The sequence below is a fragment of the Stenella coeruleoalba genome (genome assembly GCF_951394435.1).
Source record: "Stenella coeruleoalba genome assembly, chromosome: 3".
Lineage (NCBI taxonomy): Eukaryota > Metazoa > Chordata > Mammalia > Artiodactyla > Delphinidae > Stenella > Stenella coeruleoalba.
The window spans coordinates 55,448,793-55,470,324 of NC_137148.1; the positions used below are offsets into that span (position 1 = coordinate 55,448,793).

Genomic DNA, 21,532 nt, shown 5'->3' on the forward strand with positions numbered 1-21,532 from the left:
ATACAAAAAGAGACTCCTGGGGCTTCCTTGGTGGTGCAGTGGTTGAGAGTCCGCCTGCCGATGCACGGGACACGGGTTCGTGCCCCGGTCCGGGAAGATCCCACATGCCGTGGAGCAGCTGGGCCCGTGAGCCATGGCTGCTGGGCCTGCGCGTCCCGAGCCTGTGCTCCGCAGCGGGAGAGGCCACAGCAGTGAGAGGCCCGCGTACCAGAAAAAAAAAAAAAAAAAAAAAAAGAGACTCCTTGTTTAATATGCATTTTTAAACTGTCAGTGAGATGGAATGCTTTTCTGCCTTGTTTTTGGCTATTTATAGTACTGTTCAACCTCTCTTTCCTGTTTCCTCATCTCACGTGATATTAGTATCTGTTTCATTGTGTGTTGCAAGGATTGAGTTAATACAGACCAAGTATTTAGAGTAATGCTTGATATAAACACTCAGTACATTTTAGATATTATGTTGGCTAATCTTTTCGATTTACTGATACATTTCCTTAGCCTATCTTAAAGTTATTTTTAAATTTATAATAATTCTCCAAATTGATTTATTAGAACCATTTAGGAATATCAACCCATTTTCAGTCACCTGATGCAAATGTTTTTTCAGCTGGTCATTTTCCTTTACTTTTATTTGTTTTGAAATGTAGATAGGTTTAAAATTTTTATATAGAATGAAATGTCTCTTTTTTTATGGTTTCTGCTTTTCTTAGACTTCTTTTCAGAATTTAAAAATATATATGGAAAATAGACTGCATGGATTTGGACATTCCAAAATTTTAAACTAGAAGTATGTTCTTATATAAAATGAAAGTAGACTATATTATAGACTCCTCTGTTATATCAGAAAGTATTTAAAAATTACACACATTTTCTTTTTAAAAAGCAGTGTGTGTTAAGCGTTGTTAAATTAGAAAATATGGATATGAACTTTAGAATCTGAGGCCATATGTATGGACAGATCTTTCCCCCATTTCCTCTACTATTAATTCTTTTTTAAACTGGGAATTACTGTCAGTTTGACCGTGCTATAATAAACATATCTAAAAGGCAGGAAAGAGAACTTTTGCACAACTTAGTGGGCTTTCTGGTAGGAACATTTTTAGGTTTCTATTACTAGAATTTTTCTGTTTCCTTGAGGAAAAAAAAGTAATACATTTTCTTCTGTGAAGGATTTCCTCAGCATACCATTGCTTCTCTGTCTGATCAGGATGCAAAACCCTCTTTCAGTATGGCGTAAGTAAAAACCTTGAAATTGTCCGTGATAATGTTTTTACATTGTTAAGTCCTTCCTGTAAGTTATAAATTTAAAAGATGGACTTGAAATGTAATGGCTTTTGTAGAAGATTACTTTCTATGTAGCTGTAAAAAGGAGTGAAAACTATATACTCCTGTAATATTACTAAGTAAAACAGTAAGGTAGAGAAAAGTGTATAGTGTGCTACCGATCATCTAAGAAGAGGGTGGAGGTTTGAGTAGATACACATACTTGTTTATATTAATAATAAAAATAGTAATGAAACCAAAAAGTAAAAGCTAAAAAAATGTTTACTAATGCAATGTGTGGAGAAAGGCAAAGAGATAGATCCTAGACTTTTCTGCATATAACTTGTTTTAACTTTGGAGCTTTACATTTTACATAATTATAAAATAAAAGTAAATTTAAGAAAGTAATTCTTAAAACTCATAAATAAGACTACTGTCTTTAGATATAAAAGTGTAATAGGGACTAGATTTACACTTCTGTCTCCTTGCAGAAAACCAAACAAAATATACAAAACTGTGTTTTTCGTACATTGGACAACAGGCAGTGCAGATAATGATCCCTGCAAGACGAGAAACAAATGAGGTGGGCCCTATAATTGCAGCTTACTGCCTAGAGAGGATTTCCAGGCTGCTGTGCAGGGAGGGAAGACCCACACAGAATCAGGAGGTTTTGCTCCGTTCAGAAACAAAGTTCAGAGTTTGGGGGGCGGGGGGTGGAAGCAGCTACCATTTTGCAGGGCAAAGTACTCGAGAGTAAAGAGCTGCACAGAGAGCTCTGGAGAGCTTCCTCTGAAGCTCCCCGTGAGTCATTAAATGAGTGTTGATCTGTACATTCCTGCCGGGAATCTCCTGGAGGCCAGGGAAAGAACTGGAGAGGAGCAGCAGAACAATCCCTAGAGCTCACATGGGGCAGGGAGTAGTTCATGTTACCACTAGTCAGTGTGGAAAGGCCTCTTAACACCGCAGGCATTGAATAGAGTCCACAGTAATGAAACCAAGTTAACTCTAGACTAGCAGCTGTTCTGGACAGCCTAACAAACTTAAAAGCAAGTCTTGGCATCATACTATTTCACAGTTACTTAAGTATATTCCAGAAAAAGCCACAGTGTATTTAAGGCAATGCAAAAAAAAATCCAGCACCCAAAACAGAGCAAAATTCACAATATCTGGCAACCAATCAAAAATTGCCAGTCATGCAAAGAAGTAGGAAAGTATGACCCATAACAAGGAGAAAAATCGTAGAATGGAAACATATCCAGAAATAACACAGTTGATAGAAGTAATAGGTTTGGTGTTAAAATGATTATTGTAAATATACTTCATATGCTCAGGAAAGTTGAGGAGTACATGAGTATGATAGGAGATACAGAAGATAGAAAAAGGACCCCAATCAAATTTCTAGAGATGAAGAATACAGTGTTTTAGATGAAAAATAAGATGGATTAGGATTAACAGCAGATTAGTCACTGAAGAAGAGAAGGTGAGTGAATTCAAAGACATTAATGGAAACTATTCAAAACAAAATGCAGAGAGGAAAAAAAAGACAAAAATGAACAGAGTGTAAGTGAGCAGTGAAACAACTTGAAGGTTTTAAAATCAGAGTGGCTTTTGCTCTAACTGCTCACATCTTTATATATCACTTTTTAAAAAGTAATGTTTCCCCCCACAGGCATCTGGATAGCAACACTGAGCCAGGACTTACATTAGGAGGCTATTTCTGCCCACAGTGTCGGGCAAAATACTGTGAGCTTCCTGTTGAATGTAAAATCTGTGGTAAGAAACCAACTGTTCATGATCCAGTAAATTAATCTTGAATAATTTCTTACCTATATTGCTATTAAAATAAAGATAACTATTAAGCTCTGCCTATGTTTCTGGATTTAATCTGTGAAAAAAGACATAGATTACTTTTTTTCATTGTGTGCTTAGTACTCCATTTTAAAAATAAACATGGCATTCTAAAAGAGTTTCCTAATTCTCTTTCTGAAAAAAATTATGTTCTTTAAAGGCAGTGCAGTAGATCTAGTAGATGTTTTTGCAGCTCTTCATAAAATAAATATATATAAGGAGAATGAGAAGTTAAAGTAACAGAATTGTAGAATTTTATTTAATTTATAAGTAAGGAAATATGCCAAGAGAGGTCACATACTTAGTGACTGAACTAAGACTCCATCCTGGAGTCTCATTTTATGGCCACAGGTAAACTAAAGAAATGAATGCCTGCAATCCTAAAAAAAAAGAACTTGAAAATATTTAGTCTAAGTTATATCATTTGACATGTCAGCCATCATCTTTATGAGGTTTGGTTTATTAAATATGTCTTTCTGCTTTATGTGTTAGGTCTTACTTTGGTGTCTGCTCCCCACTTGGCACGGTCTTACCATCACTTATTTCCTTTGGATGCTTTTCAAGATATTCCCCTGGAAGAACATAATGGAGAAAGGTATATGAGTTTTGAGTAATTTGTATCTGTTACAAGTGGTAATGTTTGAATATATTGTTACTACATTAAAGAGTCATATTCACTTGGTCACGATTACTGCTAATATAGAAAATGAGATGTAGAATGCCTTGTTTATGACTGAAATGATTCTTTAAACAGATCTGGATCTCCGGAGATCTGTTAATTTCCCTAAACCCATTTATGTGTAGTAAGAGTGGTGGTATGTTGGTAAATCAGCTCTCCAAAAAGAAAAAAAAAAAGCCCCGATTTGTAGCATTTGCTGATTTCCATGGTGTAAAACTGGAAGATTTATCCAGAAGGCCTAATATCAAAATAATATAAAAAATAAAGAAAAGATCAAATGAAGAGTATGAAAGAAATATGCAAGGATATTTTCTGCTGTCGAAGGAAAAAAATTTCTAGATAGAAAGGGACTGTCAAGTGCCTGACATATTGAAGGCAGACCTGCACTAAAGTGTATCATTGTGAAATTTCAGAATACACAGCAAAATACTAACCCTAAACATTTCTGGAGAGGGAGAATTGGGTCACATGACCTGGAATTAAAATTGTTTGGCTTCTTGTGAGCAACACTGGATGCTGACAGGGAGCAATTTCCTTCAAAATTTGGAATGAGAATTATTACCAACCTGAATTATATACCTAGCCAAGGTATTTAAATGTAGGTAGAATAGGAACTTCCCTGGCAGTCCAGTGGTTAAGACTCCGTGCTTCCAATGCAGGGGGTGTGGGTTTGATCTCTGGTCAGGGAACTAAGTTCCTACATGACGCGCAGTGCAGCCAAAAAAAAATATGCAGGTACAATAAAGATATTTTCAGACTTGTAAGGTCTCAAGAGACTTTCTTGGGAAGCTGTGGAAGAGATGATTCAAAAGAATTGAGAAAGAGAATGAATGAAAGAGAATAGGAATATTTACCTAATTCAAAAGTAGCTAAAGAAAGCTGTAGGATGACGTCCTAGAATGACACTTGTATGTCAGATATGGAGAACAGTCAGTCTAGTTTGGAGAAGGTCAGAATGCTCCAGGAGAGATGTCACCAGAGGATGGAAACTATAGAATTCCTGATGTAGCTGAACATAACAAGAGGATTATTTAGACTTCTCAGGGATCGGTTGGGGCTGAGTTAGTGGTAATTAGAAAAGTTAAGCTTATGAATAACAATACAGTTATTAACTCCAGGAGAAAGTGTTTTACAGAGAGGAAAATTTGTATGGCATGGCTCAGATGAATATGTCTATGTAGTCATAATAAACTAAACATTTAATATTGTTCTATCCAAAATGACTTAACAAATGTCATTCTCAATTCTTTCTATGTAGTTATGTGTACCCATTGCTGTTGGTTCAAGATAGTTGAAAGAGAATTAAAATCTCATCTTCTGTAGTGGCAGGATCATAGCCAATGGCCTATGAAAAAAAACCAAGAGGTAGCACTATGAGCATTTGCTCTGGAAATGAAGTGGGGGTGGTTAGGGACAGAACTGCTCTCTTTTGTCATAAATTTTGAGAACTTTTAATTCTTTAAACCATTCCTTGAAAATTAAGCCCTTAGGCATCCATTTTTATGATAAATTAACTTCTATCCATCTAGACTTGTACCAGCTGTCTGCTGTCTTTGGGAAAGTTGAAAAATAATCATGCAAATCATTTTCTGTAGGTCTTAATTCCCTTGCAGAATACAAGCTGAGAAATCATACTCATACTTAACCTTGATGAAAATAAAATAAAATTTGTTTAAGGAAGATTTTAAGCTGTCAGATGACCTTGGGATTTACTGTGGAATTTTCTTAAATTACTGGTATTCTTAATTCTTTCTCCTAAAAATCATATGTAAAGATAATTACAGTTGACCCTTGAACAACACGGATTTGAACTGCAAGGGTCCACATACTTGTAGATTTTTTCCATAAATACATACTACAGTACATGATCCACAGTTGGTTGAATCCTTGGATGTGGAACTGCTGATATGGAGGGTCAGAGAGCCAGAGGGCCAACTGTAAAGTTATACTCGGATTTTTGACCTCGGGGATTGGTACCCCTAGCCTGCGTGTTGTTCAAGGGTCAACTGTACTTATTAATAAGAGAATTCTTGTTGAAATTTTCCTGAGCTATTTTAATGAGTGAGTCCTTAACAAAATGATTCTTAAACTTTCTTTTTCAGATTTTGTTATGCCTGTCAGGGGGAATTGAAAGACCAACATGTAAGTTCATGTGCTTTGTAAATATTAAGTATTGTACAATAAATATTGAGGAAATAGTGTTATAAGTTTTCAATAGATTGTTAAAGACCAGGCTCATATCAGGTTATTCCTTAGAAGTATAACAGTAGGTAGAGATAAAATGGGAGCTATTACAAACAGTTGTTTTGTAATTCTGCATTCTAATTTTGCTATAAAGATATTTTAGTACTTTTTTTCAGTTTGTAAGCTAAACTGAAATACTGAAATACTAGTTTGGAAATACTAAAAGTTTTTTTCTCCATGTTGTACTTTAGGCACTCATAACTTATTTTGAAGTTACCATTTAAGGTGACTGCAGACCAAAGGTTATTCCCCCATTGTGCCACTGAGAAAATATTTTTTAAAATTTCGATGGGGCCAATTTGAACATATAAACTTATATAAAGTTGCAAATAAGATAGATCACTGTCTAGTTTTAATTTTTTGTTAATTTAGTTACATGTCCATATTTAAAACTATACTTTATAAACTATATCAAATATTAGTTGAAAGGATGGCTTGTTTTATTCTACTCTCACATTTCATAAAACAGTTGTATCGGAGTTTCCTGGTGGTCTAGTGATTAGGATTCGGTGCTTTCACTGCCGTGGCCCAGGTTCAATCCCTGGTTGGGGAACTGAGATCCCACAAGCCTTGAGGCATGCCAAAAAAACCCCCCAAAAAACCCAAATATATATATAAAAAAACAATCAAAAAAACAATTTTATTAAGTTTTACATGCCTCTTTGACATCAGTAGCTGCATCCTCACTAGAACCACTATTTGACTCATTTGAAAGTTTTTAAGAAGACACCATCTATTTTAAATAAATTTATCTTATTTTTATTTATTTTTGGCTGCATTGGGTCTTTGCTGCTGTGCGTGGGCTTTCTCTAGTTGTGATGAGTGGGGGCTGTTCTTTGTTGCAGTGCGAGGGCTTCTCATTGCGGTGTCTTCTCTTGTTGTAGAGCACGGGCTCTAGGCGTGCGGGCTTCAGTCGTTGTGGTGCACGGGCTCAGTAGTTGTGGTTCGCGGGCTCTAGAGCGCAGGCTCAGTGGTTGTGGCACACGGGCTTAGTTGCTCTGCGGCATGTGGGATCTTCCCAGACCAGGGCTTGAACCAGTGTCCCCTGCACTGGCAGGCAGATTCTTAACCACTGCGCCACCAGGGAAGTCCCCAGGGGACTTTAAGGACTCAAAAACGAAGTTATTCCCTCATTTCTTTTTTTTTCTTTTATAAATTTATTTATCTCATTTATTTATTTTTGGCTGCATTGGGTCTTTGTTGCTGTGCGCAGGCTTTCTCTAGTTGCAATGAGCAGGGGCTACTCTTCGTTGCGGTGCACGGGCTTCTCATTGCGGTGTCTTCTCTTGTTGCAGAGCACGGGTTCTAGGCGCATGGGCTTCAGTAGTTGTGTCTCGTGGGCTCCAGAGTGCAGGCTCAGTAACTGTGGCACACGGGCTTAGTTGCTCGCAGCATGTGGGATCTTCCATGGACCAGGGATTGAACCCATGCCCCCTGCATTGGCAGGCGGATTCTTAACCACTGAGCCACCAGAGAAGCCCCTTCCCTCATTTCTAAGGAATACTTTTTTGGAAGAAATTAATTGCCTTCTATTTGAGAATATATAGTACATTGGAACTAATAAAGTTGGTAGGTGAGTAGGGAAAAAGTGATAGAGATATAAAAGAGCAAAGCAACTTGAATGTCTTCTAACTATGCTGTACCTAACTTTTGGAAACTACTTTTTAAATTTAGTTTTCTTCTTTTCACTGCAGGTCTATGTTTGCACTGTGTGCCAAAATGTTTTTTGTGTGGACTGTGATATTTTTGTTCATGACTCTCTCCATTGTTGTCCTGGCTGTATTCATAAGATTCCAGCTCCTTCAGCTATTTGATTCCAGCATATAATACACATTGAATGTGTTAAAAAGACATTTGCGACTGTAAATAAAATGATTCTTTAGAAGAAACTCCAGTGAAGAACAGTTCGAAAGGAAAGTCTAAGAAACCTATTACTTTAAAGCTTCCTCTGTAATGATTGGTAAAGTATTTACTTAATGGTGTATATCTAATACCACCATTTTGGTGGTTTGTTATCTGAGACTGGCTTACCTTTTATAGTTCAGGTTAATGAAGTATCCTTGTTAGCCTCACTCGGGTTCATACCCAGGGACTGTTTAACTTAATCCCCCTCAACTTTCCCACCCTGGGTCATCAGAAAAATGTAGGTGAGAATGTATGATGAGGTCCATGTTTCAGGTTCAATGAAGATATACTGTTATAGGCAGGACTCTCTCTAGGATATACCCTTCTGAGAGTGAATCAGGTTTCCATAGCAAAGGTATGTTTATTTTAAATCTATGAACTTTAGTCACTCTAGATTGAGTTTAACTATGATATTCATGATTTTATAAATAACAATTCTTAGTGAAGAATGTTATCAGTAAAGAAAATGTAATCCCACCCTGGAGAGTCTATTCAATAAATCTTGGAGGAAGCCCAGGAATATGCATTATTTTCAGTTTTTTTTAATATATATATATATATATATATACATATTCTTTTTCAGATTATTTTCCCTTATAGGTTATTAGAAAGAATTATGTATTTTTAGCAACACATGTGTGCACACACACACTAAGACATAATTTGACCAAAGTACACATCTTTCTCCCAAGAGTCATACTCTTTGCGCCTAGACCCAAATGGTTCTTTACAAGTAAACAGACTTCGGCTCTAGGTAACCAAATTAACTGCTGTCTTCTTTCCTTTTGCTCTGTCCACAAGAGGTATCAGTGGCTTGAAGGAGATGCCTTTAACATAATCAGAATATTTTATCTCCCCCTACTTGAAGTAAAAGAAAGGCCATGAGTAGGCACCTCTTGAAGAGTTACTTAGAAATATATTAGACACACACTCACAGTACTGTATATAAAAGGGACATTGAGTGCCTTTTTGGGGGCTGCTTTATCTCTTTCTACAATTTTGGGGTTTATTTGTATACTTGATAAGGTTAAGGTGAATATTTTAGTTAGACATAAGGAGGAATTTCTAGTCTCAAAATTATAGAGAGGGCTTCTCTGGTGGCACAGTAGTTAAGAATCTGCCTGCCAATGCAGGGGACACAGGTTTGAGCCCTGGTCCGGGAAGATCCCACATGCCGCGGAGCAACTAAGCCTGTGAACCACAGCTACTGAGCCTGCGCTCTAGAACCCACGAGCCACAACTGCTGAGTCCATGTGCCGCAACTACTGAAGCCCATATGCCTAGGGCCTGTGCTCCGCAACAAGAGAAGCCACCACAATGAGAAGCCGGCACACTGCAACAAAGAGTAGCCCCCCACCACCACCACAACTAGAGAAAGCCCGCGTGCAGCAACGAAGACCCAATGAAGCCAAAAATAAATTAATTAATTAAAAAAAATTATAGAGAAAATCCTGGTTTGTTTTAGATTATAGAAATAAAAATGGTGATCTAATAATACTGTAAGTTCTGGCCTTAGTTTCCCTCATGGAACTCCACAGTGTACTACAATAATGAAGGAAACTTTTTAACATTAGGAACCTTTCTGAATAGTATGTCTTTCTGAGTTCTGTTTGATTAGAAAACTCCTTAAAGCTTAAAATTCATTATGAAAATTAGATTCATTTTAAATACTTTTGAATGTATACATTTCACTTCATATTCTTTTTTATTTTCCTGAAAGTCGTTTTGTTTTAACTGAAGCATTTAGTCCATTTATATTTAATGTGCCTACTGATACATTTTGGTTTAAATCTACCATCTTACTTTGTGCTATTTGTTTCAACTACTCCATCTTCGTTTTTCTCTTCTTTCTTGCCTTATTTTGTTTTTTTTTTTTTTAATTTATTTTATTTATTTTGGGCTGTGTTGGGTCTTGGTTGCTGCGTGTGGGCTTTCTCTAGTTGCGGTAAGTGGGGGCTAGTCTTTATTGCGGTGCGCAGGCTTCTCATTGCGGTTGCTTCTCGTTGTGGAGCATGGGCTCTAGGCACATAGACTTCAGTAGTTGTGGCACACGGGCTCTAGAGTGCAGGCTTAGTAGTTGTGGCACACGGGCTTAGTTGCTCTGTGGCATGTGGAATCTTCCTGGACCAGGGATCAAACCTGTGTCCCCTGCATTGGCAGGAGGATTCTTAACCACTGTGCCACCAGGGAAGTCCCTCTTGCCCTTTTTTGGATTGCTTGTTTCCCACCATTCTTTGTTTTCCTAAACTAGTTTGGAAATTGTATACTCTATTTTTATTCTTTTAGAGGTTATTCTAGAAATTACAGTACACGTAATTCCTTAACTTGGGTCCTCTAGAAAGTAGAACCTCAGGCAAAGGTGAAAGTATTGTTGCTTTATTTGGGAGATGCAGATCTAGGGAAGTATGGTTAAGGAAAAAAAGGGAAAGTGAGACAAGGAGAAACAATATGTTATCACAGTGGCCAGGCTTGATAACAAACTGTGAAGAGTCATAGGAGTCTCCCAGCAAGTGTGTTCACTTAGAGTTTGGGACTTCTCCAGAAGGTTTACAAAGAGAAGCTGCCCCTCTGCACAGTCTGTCGAAGGGAGGAGGGGAGGGTAATGCAATTTCCTAACTTCTTCCATTTCCCACTAGCCAAGGCTTGCCACACAGGGCTGTGTCATCTGGTCCTTTGGTAACTGCTAAGGGAGCCAGCTGTCAGGCTCAGTGGTGTGGCGTTGCAGCCAACTCTGGAAGGTCAGATAGGCTTGGTGTAGTTCAGTTTGGACTCCAGCCCGCTCAGGAAGCTGGGCAAAGGCAGCAGCAGTGCAGAGGAAGAGGCGGGCAGCATCTTGGAAAGAAGGGCGTGGCCAAGAGAATCTGAGGAAGCGCTGCTTCCAGTACTCCTTCATAACATCAAAACCTAAAGTTAACTTGTACCTTTACCCTCCCCACGGATAACACATTTAACCTCACTTTCCTCCTTCCTCACTTATTTATTATTATTGTTGTACATTTAATTCTTTTGGTGTTTCACTAGACATTTATATTTGTTTTAATCAGTTAGTATTTATTAAGATTTAATCACATATTTACCACTTTCATGGCTCTTGATTTATTCTTACATCTCAGATCTGTTGAGGATCATTTTTCTTCAACCTGAAGTACATTCTTCAGAACATACTAGTGTTCAGAATATATAGTATGCTACCTGTTATGTAAGGAAGAAGGAAAAATATATATTTGTCTTAGCAAAAAGAAACAGTGGAAAACAATAGAGAAAGTCTGTGAAACCAGAAGTTGGTTCAACCAATTGACAAATATTTTGCTAAGTTGGCCAAGGGAAAAAAAAGAAGACTCAAATTACTAAGATCGAGTGAAAGAGGAGACATCACTATGGACCTTACAAAAATAAAGATTGTAGGGGAATACTACAAACAGCTGGGGAAAAGAGTGAATTTTAATGGGTATAGAGTTTCTTCTTCGAGTGATGAAAATGTTCTAAGATTGATTGTGGTGATGGCTGTTCAACTCTGTGAACATACTAAAAACCACTGAATTATGAACTTTGAATAAGTTACATTACATGTACGTGAAGTATATCTCAAGAAAGCTGTCTTTTAAAAAAATGAGGGAATTCTCTAGCAGTCCAGTGGTTAAAACTCTGCGCTTCCATTGCAGGGGGTACGGGTTCGATCCCTGGTCGGGGAACTAAGATCCCACAAGCCGCACCACGTGGCTGAAAAAAAAAATTTTTTTTTTAAGTAAAAAGAAACACTGGAAGAATACATAGGGAACTAATAAAAATGGTTGCCTGGGGTGGTGGTGTAGCACAGCGGAGAGTAAGAATTATTTTTAAATATTTTTATATAGTTAACAATTTTAAGCCCTGTAAATGAATTAAGTATTCAAAAATAATAAAACTTATGGAATCCTGGGAAGTTGTGGTGAGGGAGATGAAAGTAAGGTAACTAAATGTTAGCTGTTAGTTGAGGGCCTGAAAGCAATCATGTTCATCAAATAAGGTAATAGGTATGGAACTGGAGGTTGGAGGGGAACTGTAATAAAATTTATTTTTCATTTATTTGGGTCATAGTGCAAACAATACATTTCCACCTGTATGTGGCAATATGTGCACTGTTTCTGTTTGTTGTGACCTTGTTTGCCCTTGAGAATAATTGCAAGGTGAAGATTGCAGTAGTATTTGGAGGCTGAAGAAGAGAGATAAGTAGATTAACAGCATGTAAGTCCTGTATTTAAGAAGCACCGGTAACCCACTGTATATCTGAGTACATGCCATAATCAAACACTAACGTATGGTGAAACAGTGCGGGAACAGGGCTTCTGCTGCTCGGAATGGCAGTAGGGAAGAACTGTAAACAGTTTGTAAGATTTCTCAATACTTTGTGAAATTCCTCATGTTTGTGGTCCTGTGTTCAGCTGTCTGTATCTCTGTAGTGATCGGCAAATTTATAACATGAAATAATTTCTTGAGTGGTGAGAAAGAAAGGGTACAACCAGCCCTTGGGAAGTGGGGTGGTGGAATCCCATGATCTTTAGTAGGTGATAGAATTTAGGTGAAAGGGCAAGAAGTTTGAGTCCCTGAGGCCTATAGTAAGGAAGAAAAGGGCACAGGAGATTGTCATGTTTCTGGGAAGTAGCCTCGGGAGTGTCCTAATACCCCTTTTGGGTCCAGTTCTGCGGAGCACAGGCTCCGGACGCGCAGGCTCAGCGGCCATGGCTCACGGGCCCAGCCGCTCCGCGGCATGTGGGATCTTCCCGGACCAGGGCATGAACCCGTGTCCCCTGCATCGGCAGGCGGACTCTCAACCACTGCGCTACCAGGGAAGCCCTCTTTCCACATTTTGTAATTCTCTTCTTGGGAGACTGATGGGGTTCTTATGGGATTTAAATTCTTGATTTCATGTGACTAAATTGTTATTTGAGTCACACCTCAGGCCAGAGCCCTGGAAGTAATGCACAGTTTGTTCATTTATTCATTAATTCACTCAACAAGCCTTGTACACCTGCTGTCTGTCTGATGAGACCCTAGCCGTCAGGATATAGACACCAGGAAGAAGACACAAACCCTAACCTGTGGCTCTGTGACCCTCCCAGTCTAAGAGGCAGACCTTTAAAGACATCAGCGTGGGGACTTCCCTGGCAGTCCAGTGGTTAAGACTCTGCACTTCCACTGCAGGGGCCATGGGTTCGATTCCTGGTTGGGGCACTAAGATCCCACATGCCGCGTGGCATGGCTAAAAAATAAAAATAAAAAATTAATTAATTAAAAACAAGTGTGAAAGTGCTAATGCTAAACCAAGTGCCTGGGAATGCAGAAGAGGGGCTGTAAAATGGGCTCAGAAGCAAATTCAGGTGCCTGAGGGGACCAGGCACATAATGCAAATATTTGAAAAGGGGCCAGGTAAATGCAAAGTGGTAGCATCTGGAAAGCACTGGTTCCATGTAAAGGAGGCAGCCTCTAGATGCTGGGCTCGGGTAGAAGAGAGATGTCGATTTCACCGTACACCTTTCTTTGTACCTTTTGAATTTTATACATGTGCATTTGTGTACATGTGCACATGTGCATTTGTTACCTAGTCCAAAAGAAAAATGTTTTTTCAAAGGAGGTAACTATTACTCAGCCACAGCCTATTTTTTCTTTCTGGGAATGTAGTTTCCCTCGGGCAGTATATTTTGATATTTAAACAGAAACTGAAAAACTGGATTTTTAAGTGAATTCTCCTAAGTTTTAAATGTTGACGTCTAATTTTTTAAAACCACACGGGCTAAATAAAACTTGCTTGCAGGCCACCAGTTAACGCACTTTGGCCTGGCCAGTCTCTTCTCTGTCCCTTATTAGGGCAGACTCTTTTAACTTTTAGGTGTCAGGCTTTTCTGGGATATACCCGTTTTAGGGGATAATTCAATTTGGATTTTAGGTATTTAGAATCGATTCTTTAGAGGAAGAGGGAACTTTTAAGGATCTCTGGAATCGGAGATTCTAAGGGTGGTGTCTGGATCAGTAGCAGCAGCAGCAGCATCGGGAACCTCTTAGAAATGCATATTCTTGGGCCCCATCACAGGCCTATTGAATCAGAGACTCTGGGAGTAGGCTTAGCAATCTGTGTTTTAACAAGTCCTCCAGGTGACTGTAATAAATGCTAAAGTAGGAGAAGCACTGCCTCTAATCATATTACAGAGATACATAGATAACTTAAAAAACAGGTTCCTGGTCATAGAATTCTTCTGAACTTAAAAAAAAAATTAACTCAGGTAGCTTTACAGAAACCAAATCCCAAACCTGGAATTGATTTTTCATTTCTTTAGATTCTCCTTAAGAAGTTATTTGTATTAGAATTTTTTTTTTATTTTTATTTTTTCAGTACGCGGGCCTCTCACTGTTGTGGCCTCTCCCGTTGCGGAGCACAGGCTCCGGACGCGCAGGCTCAGCGGCCATGGCTCACGGGCCCAGCCGCTCCGCGGCATGTGGGATCCTCCCAGACCGGGGCACGAACCCGTGTCCCCTGCATCGGCAGGCGGACTCGCAACCACTGCGCCACCAGGGAAACCCCTCAAAATATTCAGATAATACAAATATCTACTTAGAAAATTCAAGAGGATTTACAATCATATATTAAAAGTAGACCAGGGACTTCCCTGGTGGTGCAGTGATTGAGAATCCCCTGCCAATGTAGGGGACACGGGTTCGAGCCCTGCCAGGAGGATCCCACGTGCCGCACAGCAACTGAGCCCACGCACCACAACTACTGAGCCCGCGTGCCTAGAGCCTGTGCTCCGCAACAACAGAAGCCACCGCAATGAGAAGCACGTGCACCACAACGCAGAGTAGGAGCTGCTCGTCACAACTAGAGAAAGCCCGTATGCAGCAACGAAGACACAATGCAGCCAAAAATAAAGAAATAAAATACATTTATATTTTAAAAAGTAGATCAGAAAGAGTCCTATACATCATCAATAAACATTTAGAAAATAGAATAGTAAAAAAAAAAAAATTTCACAACGGCAACAAAATCTACAGGGTGCTACAGTAACTGTAATGTGCATTGGTCACAGATGTACATAACATTATAGATGAAAAGTAAGGCTGATTGGGCAAAATTTTACAGGCAGAACAATCAGCAGTGCAGAGAGGTTCCCTTGACCTCTTAACTTCCTGTAAAAAGAATTGCTGGTCTAGGAGCAGCTGGATGTACCGGGGAAAGTGTTTCAAAAAAACACTGTCCTTGTTATATGTGTTAATACAAAAGTTAGGAAGGGTCAGCTATTTAACAATGGTTGCTTCTTTGCTGGGTAAAAGGCCCTGTTGGACCAGAGCTTGGCTAGAGGAGTTCACATGCCGATGAGGCTGGTAACAGCTTGAAGACTAGGTAACTCAGCAATTGGCTAAACTACCAAAATGGAGAGAGCATGAGCTTTCTGGGACACCTGGGTTTGCCTTTCCTTAATATCTAGCCTTTATAGCAGCCAAACACAGTGGTTAAAAGTGCAGACTCTGTTGCCAGACTGTCTGGTTAATCTGAACCCCTTTGTGCCTGGGTTTTCTCATCTGTAAATTGTAGGTAATAAAAATAGCTACTTCATTTGGACTGTTAAAGGGGTTAAATGGACATATCTAAGGTTTTTAGAACTGTGCCTGGCAAGTAGTAGGCTCTAAGCAAATTTTAGTTATTATTGGTAATAATTACACAATATTATTGAAATGATTTTTAGAACTATAAACCCAGAAAAATTAAGAAAGCAGGAGGGGACCATCAGCATACAGAATATTTTAACAAATTTTTGGAAGGTGGAAACTCAAATGGAATGGTAGTAACCAGTGAAACAGACCAAAGGAGCCCACAGCCTGAATACACATGTAACCCCTGGGAGACTCTGTACCTTGTACAGAACCCTGGAGCAGCTGGGGGCCCAGAATGCCAGGTTGAAGGCGGACAGGAATGATGGGAAGGGCTGAAAATCAAGAGACTAAATTAAAGTCTCTGCATGAGACAGTTGACTCCATCCACCCCACCATCAGACTATTTAATATGCAGGTGTTATTAACACTGAGGCAAAAAATTAGTGGACTCTTCTCTTCTAAAAAAATGGAATAAACTGTTTCAGCTGACTTAGAGGAGCTAGGGTGGGCCCTGGGCATCCCAAAATGAAGAATACTTCAAGAACTGGCCATTCTGTGCTCAAGGAACACACCAAGTGAGCTTTCAGCTACTAGCTCTGACTTTACAGCTAACTTGAAATCATTTTCTGAGGTGTTTCTCTGACATTGAGGGCTTCTCCAGGGTAAATCTTGGCTCCCCAATCTGTTCTCCATAAAGTAAAGGGCTTAGGTTCAGGTCACACTCATGTGGCTTTTCATCAGAATTTTTGGCCATAATTTTGATCAGTCAGCCTTGAAATCGCCTAATTTTCAAACATGAATTGAAAACCAAGGATCAGTATACATTTGAGGAAAGCTGGTAATGTGAAAAATGAACAAAAAGGTAAATGGTAATTAGCCTTGGAGGAAACAGATCATTCAGGAGGCAGGTGAACTTTATTTGTATTAGTACTGATAAAGATAATTTGTATATCCGGACCCACAAAATGGGGGCTGCCTCAGTGGCCCAACCCAAGTCACAAATCTAAACCCAAGTCAGCCTGCACTTAGAGGAAACACCTGTCAAGGAAACCTAATATAAACCAATCTCAATCCCCCAACTCAGCTTTACCTAGTTTGCCTGACCTGCTAGACGTATAATGAATCCCTGACCTCTTAGCCAATCATGCCTCTTCTCTATAAAACCCACTCTTTCCCCCCATCCCTCTGGAGCAGCGCTGTGAGACACTGTGCTCCCCCCAGTCTATGGATTGCTTTCCCTTGACTGGAGGACAACAAACTCATTATTAAGTTGTTTTAATTTTGTCATTTGACAGCATAGGAGAGGTTCATAAAAGATTGCATTGGCTAAAAAAATCAGATTGTGTGAAAATAAGAAGAAAGAGCTGGGGGAAATTGAAAATATAATTGCTGAACTTAATAATTACTGTTGGTGGGACTTCCCTGGTGGTCCGGTAGTTAAGACTCCGCGCTCCCAATGCAGGGTGTCCAGGTTCCATCCATGGTCAGGAAACTAGATCCTGCATGCCGCAACTAAGATCCCACGTGCCCCAACTGAAAGATCCCGCGTGCCGCAACTAAGACCCGGTGCAGCCAAATAAATAAATATTAAAAAAAGAATTTTTATTGTAAAGTTGGAAGATAATGAAGAGGAAACCTCCCAGAAAGTAAAGCCAAAGCACGAAAGAATATGTGAGCAAAAAAAAAAAGATACGAACTTCAGTGATAAATTCCCATCTGAATAATGGGAATACCAGAAAGAGGGAAAAGAGGATAGTAGGCAGTAGGGAATTACCAAAGAAATTATAGAAGATAATTTCCCAGGGCTGATGGGATGCCCACACGTTCAGCTTGAAACAAGTCCACTGGGTCCAATGAATGTAGAAAGACCCACACTGAGGCACAATAACTTTGAAATTTTATAACCCACAGATAAAAGAGAAAACCCTAAAAGATACCAGAAAGATGGAAACTGCCGTCAAAGAAATAAGACTTATACTAGCACCAGAAACGTTAACCAATCTTAAATTATTTAGAATAAAACACTTCCGCTGTGGGACTTGGTAGGTTTTGTGAGACCTTTTGGTTCCTGACTAAGCCCTGCTGACTCACCACCCTAGACCATTTACTGGTGATTTCTCAGAAAACTGCAACTTGTTTTGAGTTTCAGTTCCTCAAATATGTTCTCACTGCTTCCCACTAAAAGACAAAGAGAGCCTTCGTATTTACACTATGCATTCTCCTTCCATTTGACCGGGGCTCTGGATAAACCTCTAGGTAAGTAAATTACCATCTCTGGCAAAAGTGCTTTTCTTCCACACCTAAACTTATGACCCTCTTATTTCTCTTACTCTTGTTTCTCTCTTTGGAGGCAAGAGGACAGGCACTGGAGTCATACAGGTGTGGATTTAAATCCTTTGCACGACACAGCAGCATCACTGGCACTCATAGCACTTGTAATTAATGAGCATGAAACCTGGAGAGGGCATTGGAGATCTTCTCTCCTCCTGGAAATGGCCTGGATACCAGCAAAACTGACCACTGAACTTTGCTGTAGAAGTGCAGGATTGATTCCAGCTGGTTTGTTGCCACCCTGTGCTTATTTACCTCCAGGGAGGCCTGGAGCCATGGTGTTGTCTGTTGGCCAAACCTAAATGAAACATACTAACTAGTGATGAATGTAGCCCTGTGCTAGGATCTGAGAGACCAGGGGGCAGCCCGTACCAGCTTGTTTGAGACTGGTCAGGCAGCCTACTTTGGGCCACGTGACTGGAGTGGCATAAAAGACCCCTCCTCAGGTGACAGTGTGGTTTCCCTGAGACCAAGGTACCTTGCACATATCTAGGTGGTTCATTACCTAAAATGAAGCATGTCCTGAACAACGGAGAAAGGGTCCTAGAAACTGGGGCTGGAGTCTGAGACCTCTCTGATGTTTGCCTGTATTTTTGTACCTTATCCTCTACCTTTATTAAATTCTGAAGTAAGTATACTGTGTAGGGGCTTGTGAGTTTTTTCAGTTATCTGACCCTGTGTACTTGCTGAAGTTGGCAGTGTGAATGGGATAATGGGAACAATTTTTTTTTAATTTATTTATTATTTATTTACTTATTTTGGCTGTACCGGGTCTTAGTTGCAGCATGCGGGATCCTTTTTTTTTTTTTTTTTTTTTTTAGTTGTGGCATGCGGACTTAGTTGGAGCATGCATGAGGGATCTAGTTCCCTGAACAGGGATGGAACCTGGGCCCCCTGCATTGGGAGCGTGGAGTCTCACCCACTGGACTACCAGGGAAGTCCTGGGAACAGTTTTTGACTTAATTTAAATGCTGGCTCCGGCTTTGTTTAGGAGAAAAAAAGATGAAAAGTGGGAGAAAGACGTAGAACCACTGATGCCAGGTTGGCTGCTGAGGCCATCCTGGTTTGAATTTGCCCTAGTACTATAATTATTCATGGGAAGAAAAGCACAGCAATGGAATATTTTTTTTTGCTATTTTTTAAAAATTTATTGAAGTATAGTTGATTCACAATGTTTCAGGTGTACAGCACAGTGATTCACTTATATATATATATCTTTTTTTAAGATCCTTTCCCATTATAGGTTATTACAAGATGTTGAATATAGTTTCCTGTGCTATATAGTAGATCCTTGTTGTTTATCTATTTTATATGTAGTAATGGGTATCTGTTAATCCCAAATTCCCAATTTATCCCTCCCCTGCCCCCAGCAATGGAATTTAAAGGTGATAGACCCAGAGCCAGAAGAACCAGCTAAATAGGTTGAAACAGAAATAAGGACAGAGGGAAAGTCAGCCAAGAATAGTGAGGCAAATAAGGAAGTCCTCAGCAGCCAGCCTGGCATCCCTGGTTCTAAATCTCTTTCCCACTTTTCATGGTTTGGGCTGTTTTGGCAAAAATGAAAGTACTAAGAAAGAGCCCTAGGCTGCCAAGTCCACCAAGCTTTGGCCGGTTCCTTCTGTAAAGGGAAGGAACATGATACCAGAGGGAGAATTGGGCAGATATTTCTTTTGTTTGGAATGTGACCCTCATCTGATATCCACTAAAGGGACTCTATGGGAGAGGGCATGAAGAGACAACTGAAATGAAGGAGCTCTTCAGTCAAAAAGCCAGGTAACCTTGTGGACCGATAGAGCTTCCTGAGGAACCATTGCTGAAATGTACTGAACATATTAGTGACAAAGGAGCTCTTTTCCTTGCATTAGGTACTGCCAAATGAAGGGCATGCTTGGGCTTAATCAAGATCTTCAATTAGCTGCAACTGTTGCAGAAATGTGGGTAGATGGGCAAATTCTAAATCAGCTGAGCTGGATTAAGGCGGGGCACATAGAGCAAAGCTGGTAGAGTGGAAATATTCAACTCCACCTATAGGTATTAAGTGGAATACCTTGTTGATTCTTGAAATGTTGAGAATGCAAGCACACATCTTTGAAGTTGTTATATGATGATATGGGTATCCCCTATTTTATGCCTTTAACTTAAGTGACAATTGAGGCTCTGATAAGGGGGCCTCCAACTGTTTGGACTCCATAGGTGACCTTACTGTTGAGGGCAGGATAAAGGTCTGCTGTCACAGACCTACTTGCATATTTGCTCTGAATTGGGCTAAATGATGAGCAGAAGATCAGTGTTATTCAGAAGAAAAAACAGAAAGAATAAAGGGTTGAAACAAACCTCAGGACTAGTAAACCAGGTGGCGATGTTCACGAACATTTTCTTCCCCTTTTCAGAAAATGGCCGCCCAGGAGAAAGCCCCTGACGAGAGGATTTCCCAGTTTGATTATGCTTTGCTCCCGGAGCTGTCTGGTCTTCTAGGCATAGATATGCTTCAATATGTAAAGGAAATAGAAAAAGAGGAGCAGAAAGAACGAGAAAAAATGCAAAAAGGCTTTAATTCTCAAATGCGTAGTGAAGCAAAAAGGTTAAAGACTTTTGTGACCTATGACGACTACAGTGCATGGACACCCCAGGAGATGGCAGCGGCTGGGTTTTATTTCACTGACATAAAATCTGGGGTTCAGTGCTTCTGCTGTAGCTTAATCCTCTTTGGTACCAGCCTCCAGAGACACCCCATGGAAGACCATAAGAAGTTCCATCCAGATTGTGAGTTCCTTTTGGGCAAAGACGTTGGTAACATTGCCAAATATGATATAAGAGTAAAGAATCCAGAGAACAAGTTGAGGAGGGACGACAAAGCAAGATACCAAGAAGAGAAGGCCAGACTCAAGTCCTACCAGAAATGGCCATTTTATGCCCAAGGGACAGCCCCAAGGGAGCTCTCAGCTGCTGGCTTTGTCTTTACAGGTAGTTTGAAGTCATTTTCTGAAATGTTTTGCTGGAATTAAGTTTAGGTTCCATGTTTCAGTTGCAATATTGTAAATCTTTCCTCACTTGGTCAATGTGTTATATTAGGTATAAGGTCTCTTTTATTAAAATTCAACTTCAGTAATTTCACTTTAGCTTTATTTTATGTGTAGTACATGTCAATTTACCAAAAATATATAAAAAATAAGATAGTGACTTTTACTAAAACTTTGGGCCTTAGACAATACTTGACTGGATTTCTAAGGCCCTGAAAATAAGCTGTGAGGTCAGCCTGACCCCAGTCTCCTTCTCACCCATCCTCCTTTTGCTGCTCTGAAATGATCTTTCTTTGATTCTTTTAATTGCAGCAGTATTGTAGGGTTTTTGTTTTTGTTTCAACCTTAAAGCTAACTCTAACATATAGGGCAAGTTGCATTTCAGAAAATGATACTTTGTTTGAATTATCCTAGCCACGCCATAAATGTTATGACAGATCTGAGTGAGAATTGTGATAACAAAAACAGCTATCATTTACTGAGTACCTACTTGGTGCTAGGCATGGATTAAGCACTAATACTAATCTGACAAACTTGCCCTTTCCCCCCATTTCACAGTTGACTTCATTGAGGCTCAAAGAGTTTAAGAAATGTGCCTAAGGATAACCAACATGGACCTACT

General features: G+C 39.6%; 1 protein-coding gene across 11 annotated transcripts in view; it reads left to right on the forward strand.

The window, feature by feature from the left end:
- Positions 1–21,532, forward strand: part of LOC307185133 (general transcription factor IIH subunit 2) — a 66,735-nt gene that overhangs the window by 12,557 nt on the left and 32,646 nt on the right. For 7 of the 11 annotated variants that reach the window (XR_013827889.1, XM_079918942.1, XM_079918945.1 and 4 more), the window contains 5 exons: positions 1,167–1,230; positions 2,930–3,033; positions 3,601–3,703; positions 5,890–5,929; positions 20,281–20,854. Coding sequence is in view for 10 of the 11 variants with exons in the window: in XM_079918942.1 (XP_079775068.1) it covers positions 1,167–1,230; positions 2,930–3,033; positions 3,601–3,703; positions 5,890–5,929; positions 20,281–20,854 (885 nt within the window). In the remaining variant the exon portion in view is untranslated. Of the gene's footprint in view, positions 1–1,166; positions 1,231–2,929; positions 3,034–3,600; positions 3,704–5,889; positions 5,930–7,725; positions 8,444–17,791; positions 17,816–17,909; positions 18,024–20,280; positions 20,855–21,532 lie in introns of those variants that run through there. The other 4 variants (XM_079918944.1, XM_079918943.1, XM_079918948.1 and 1 more) reach the window with 4 other exon arrangements.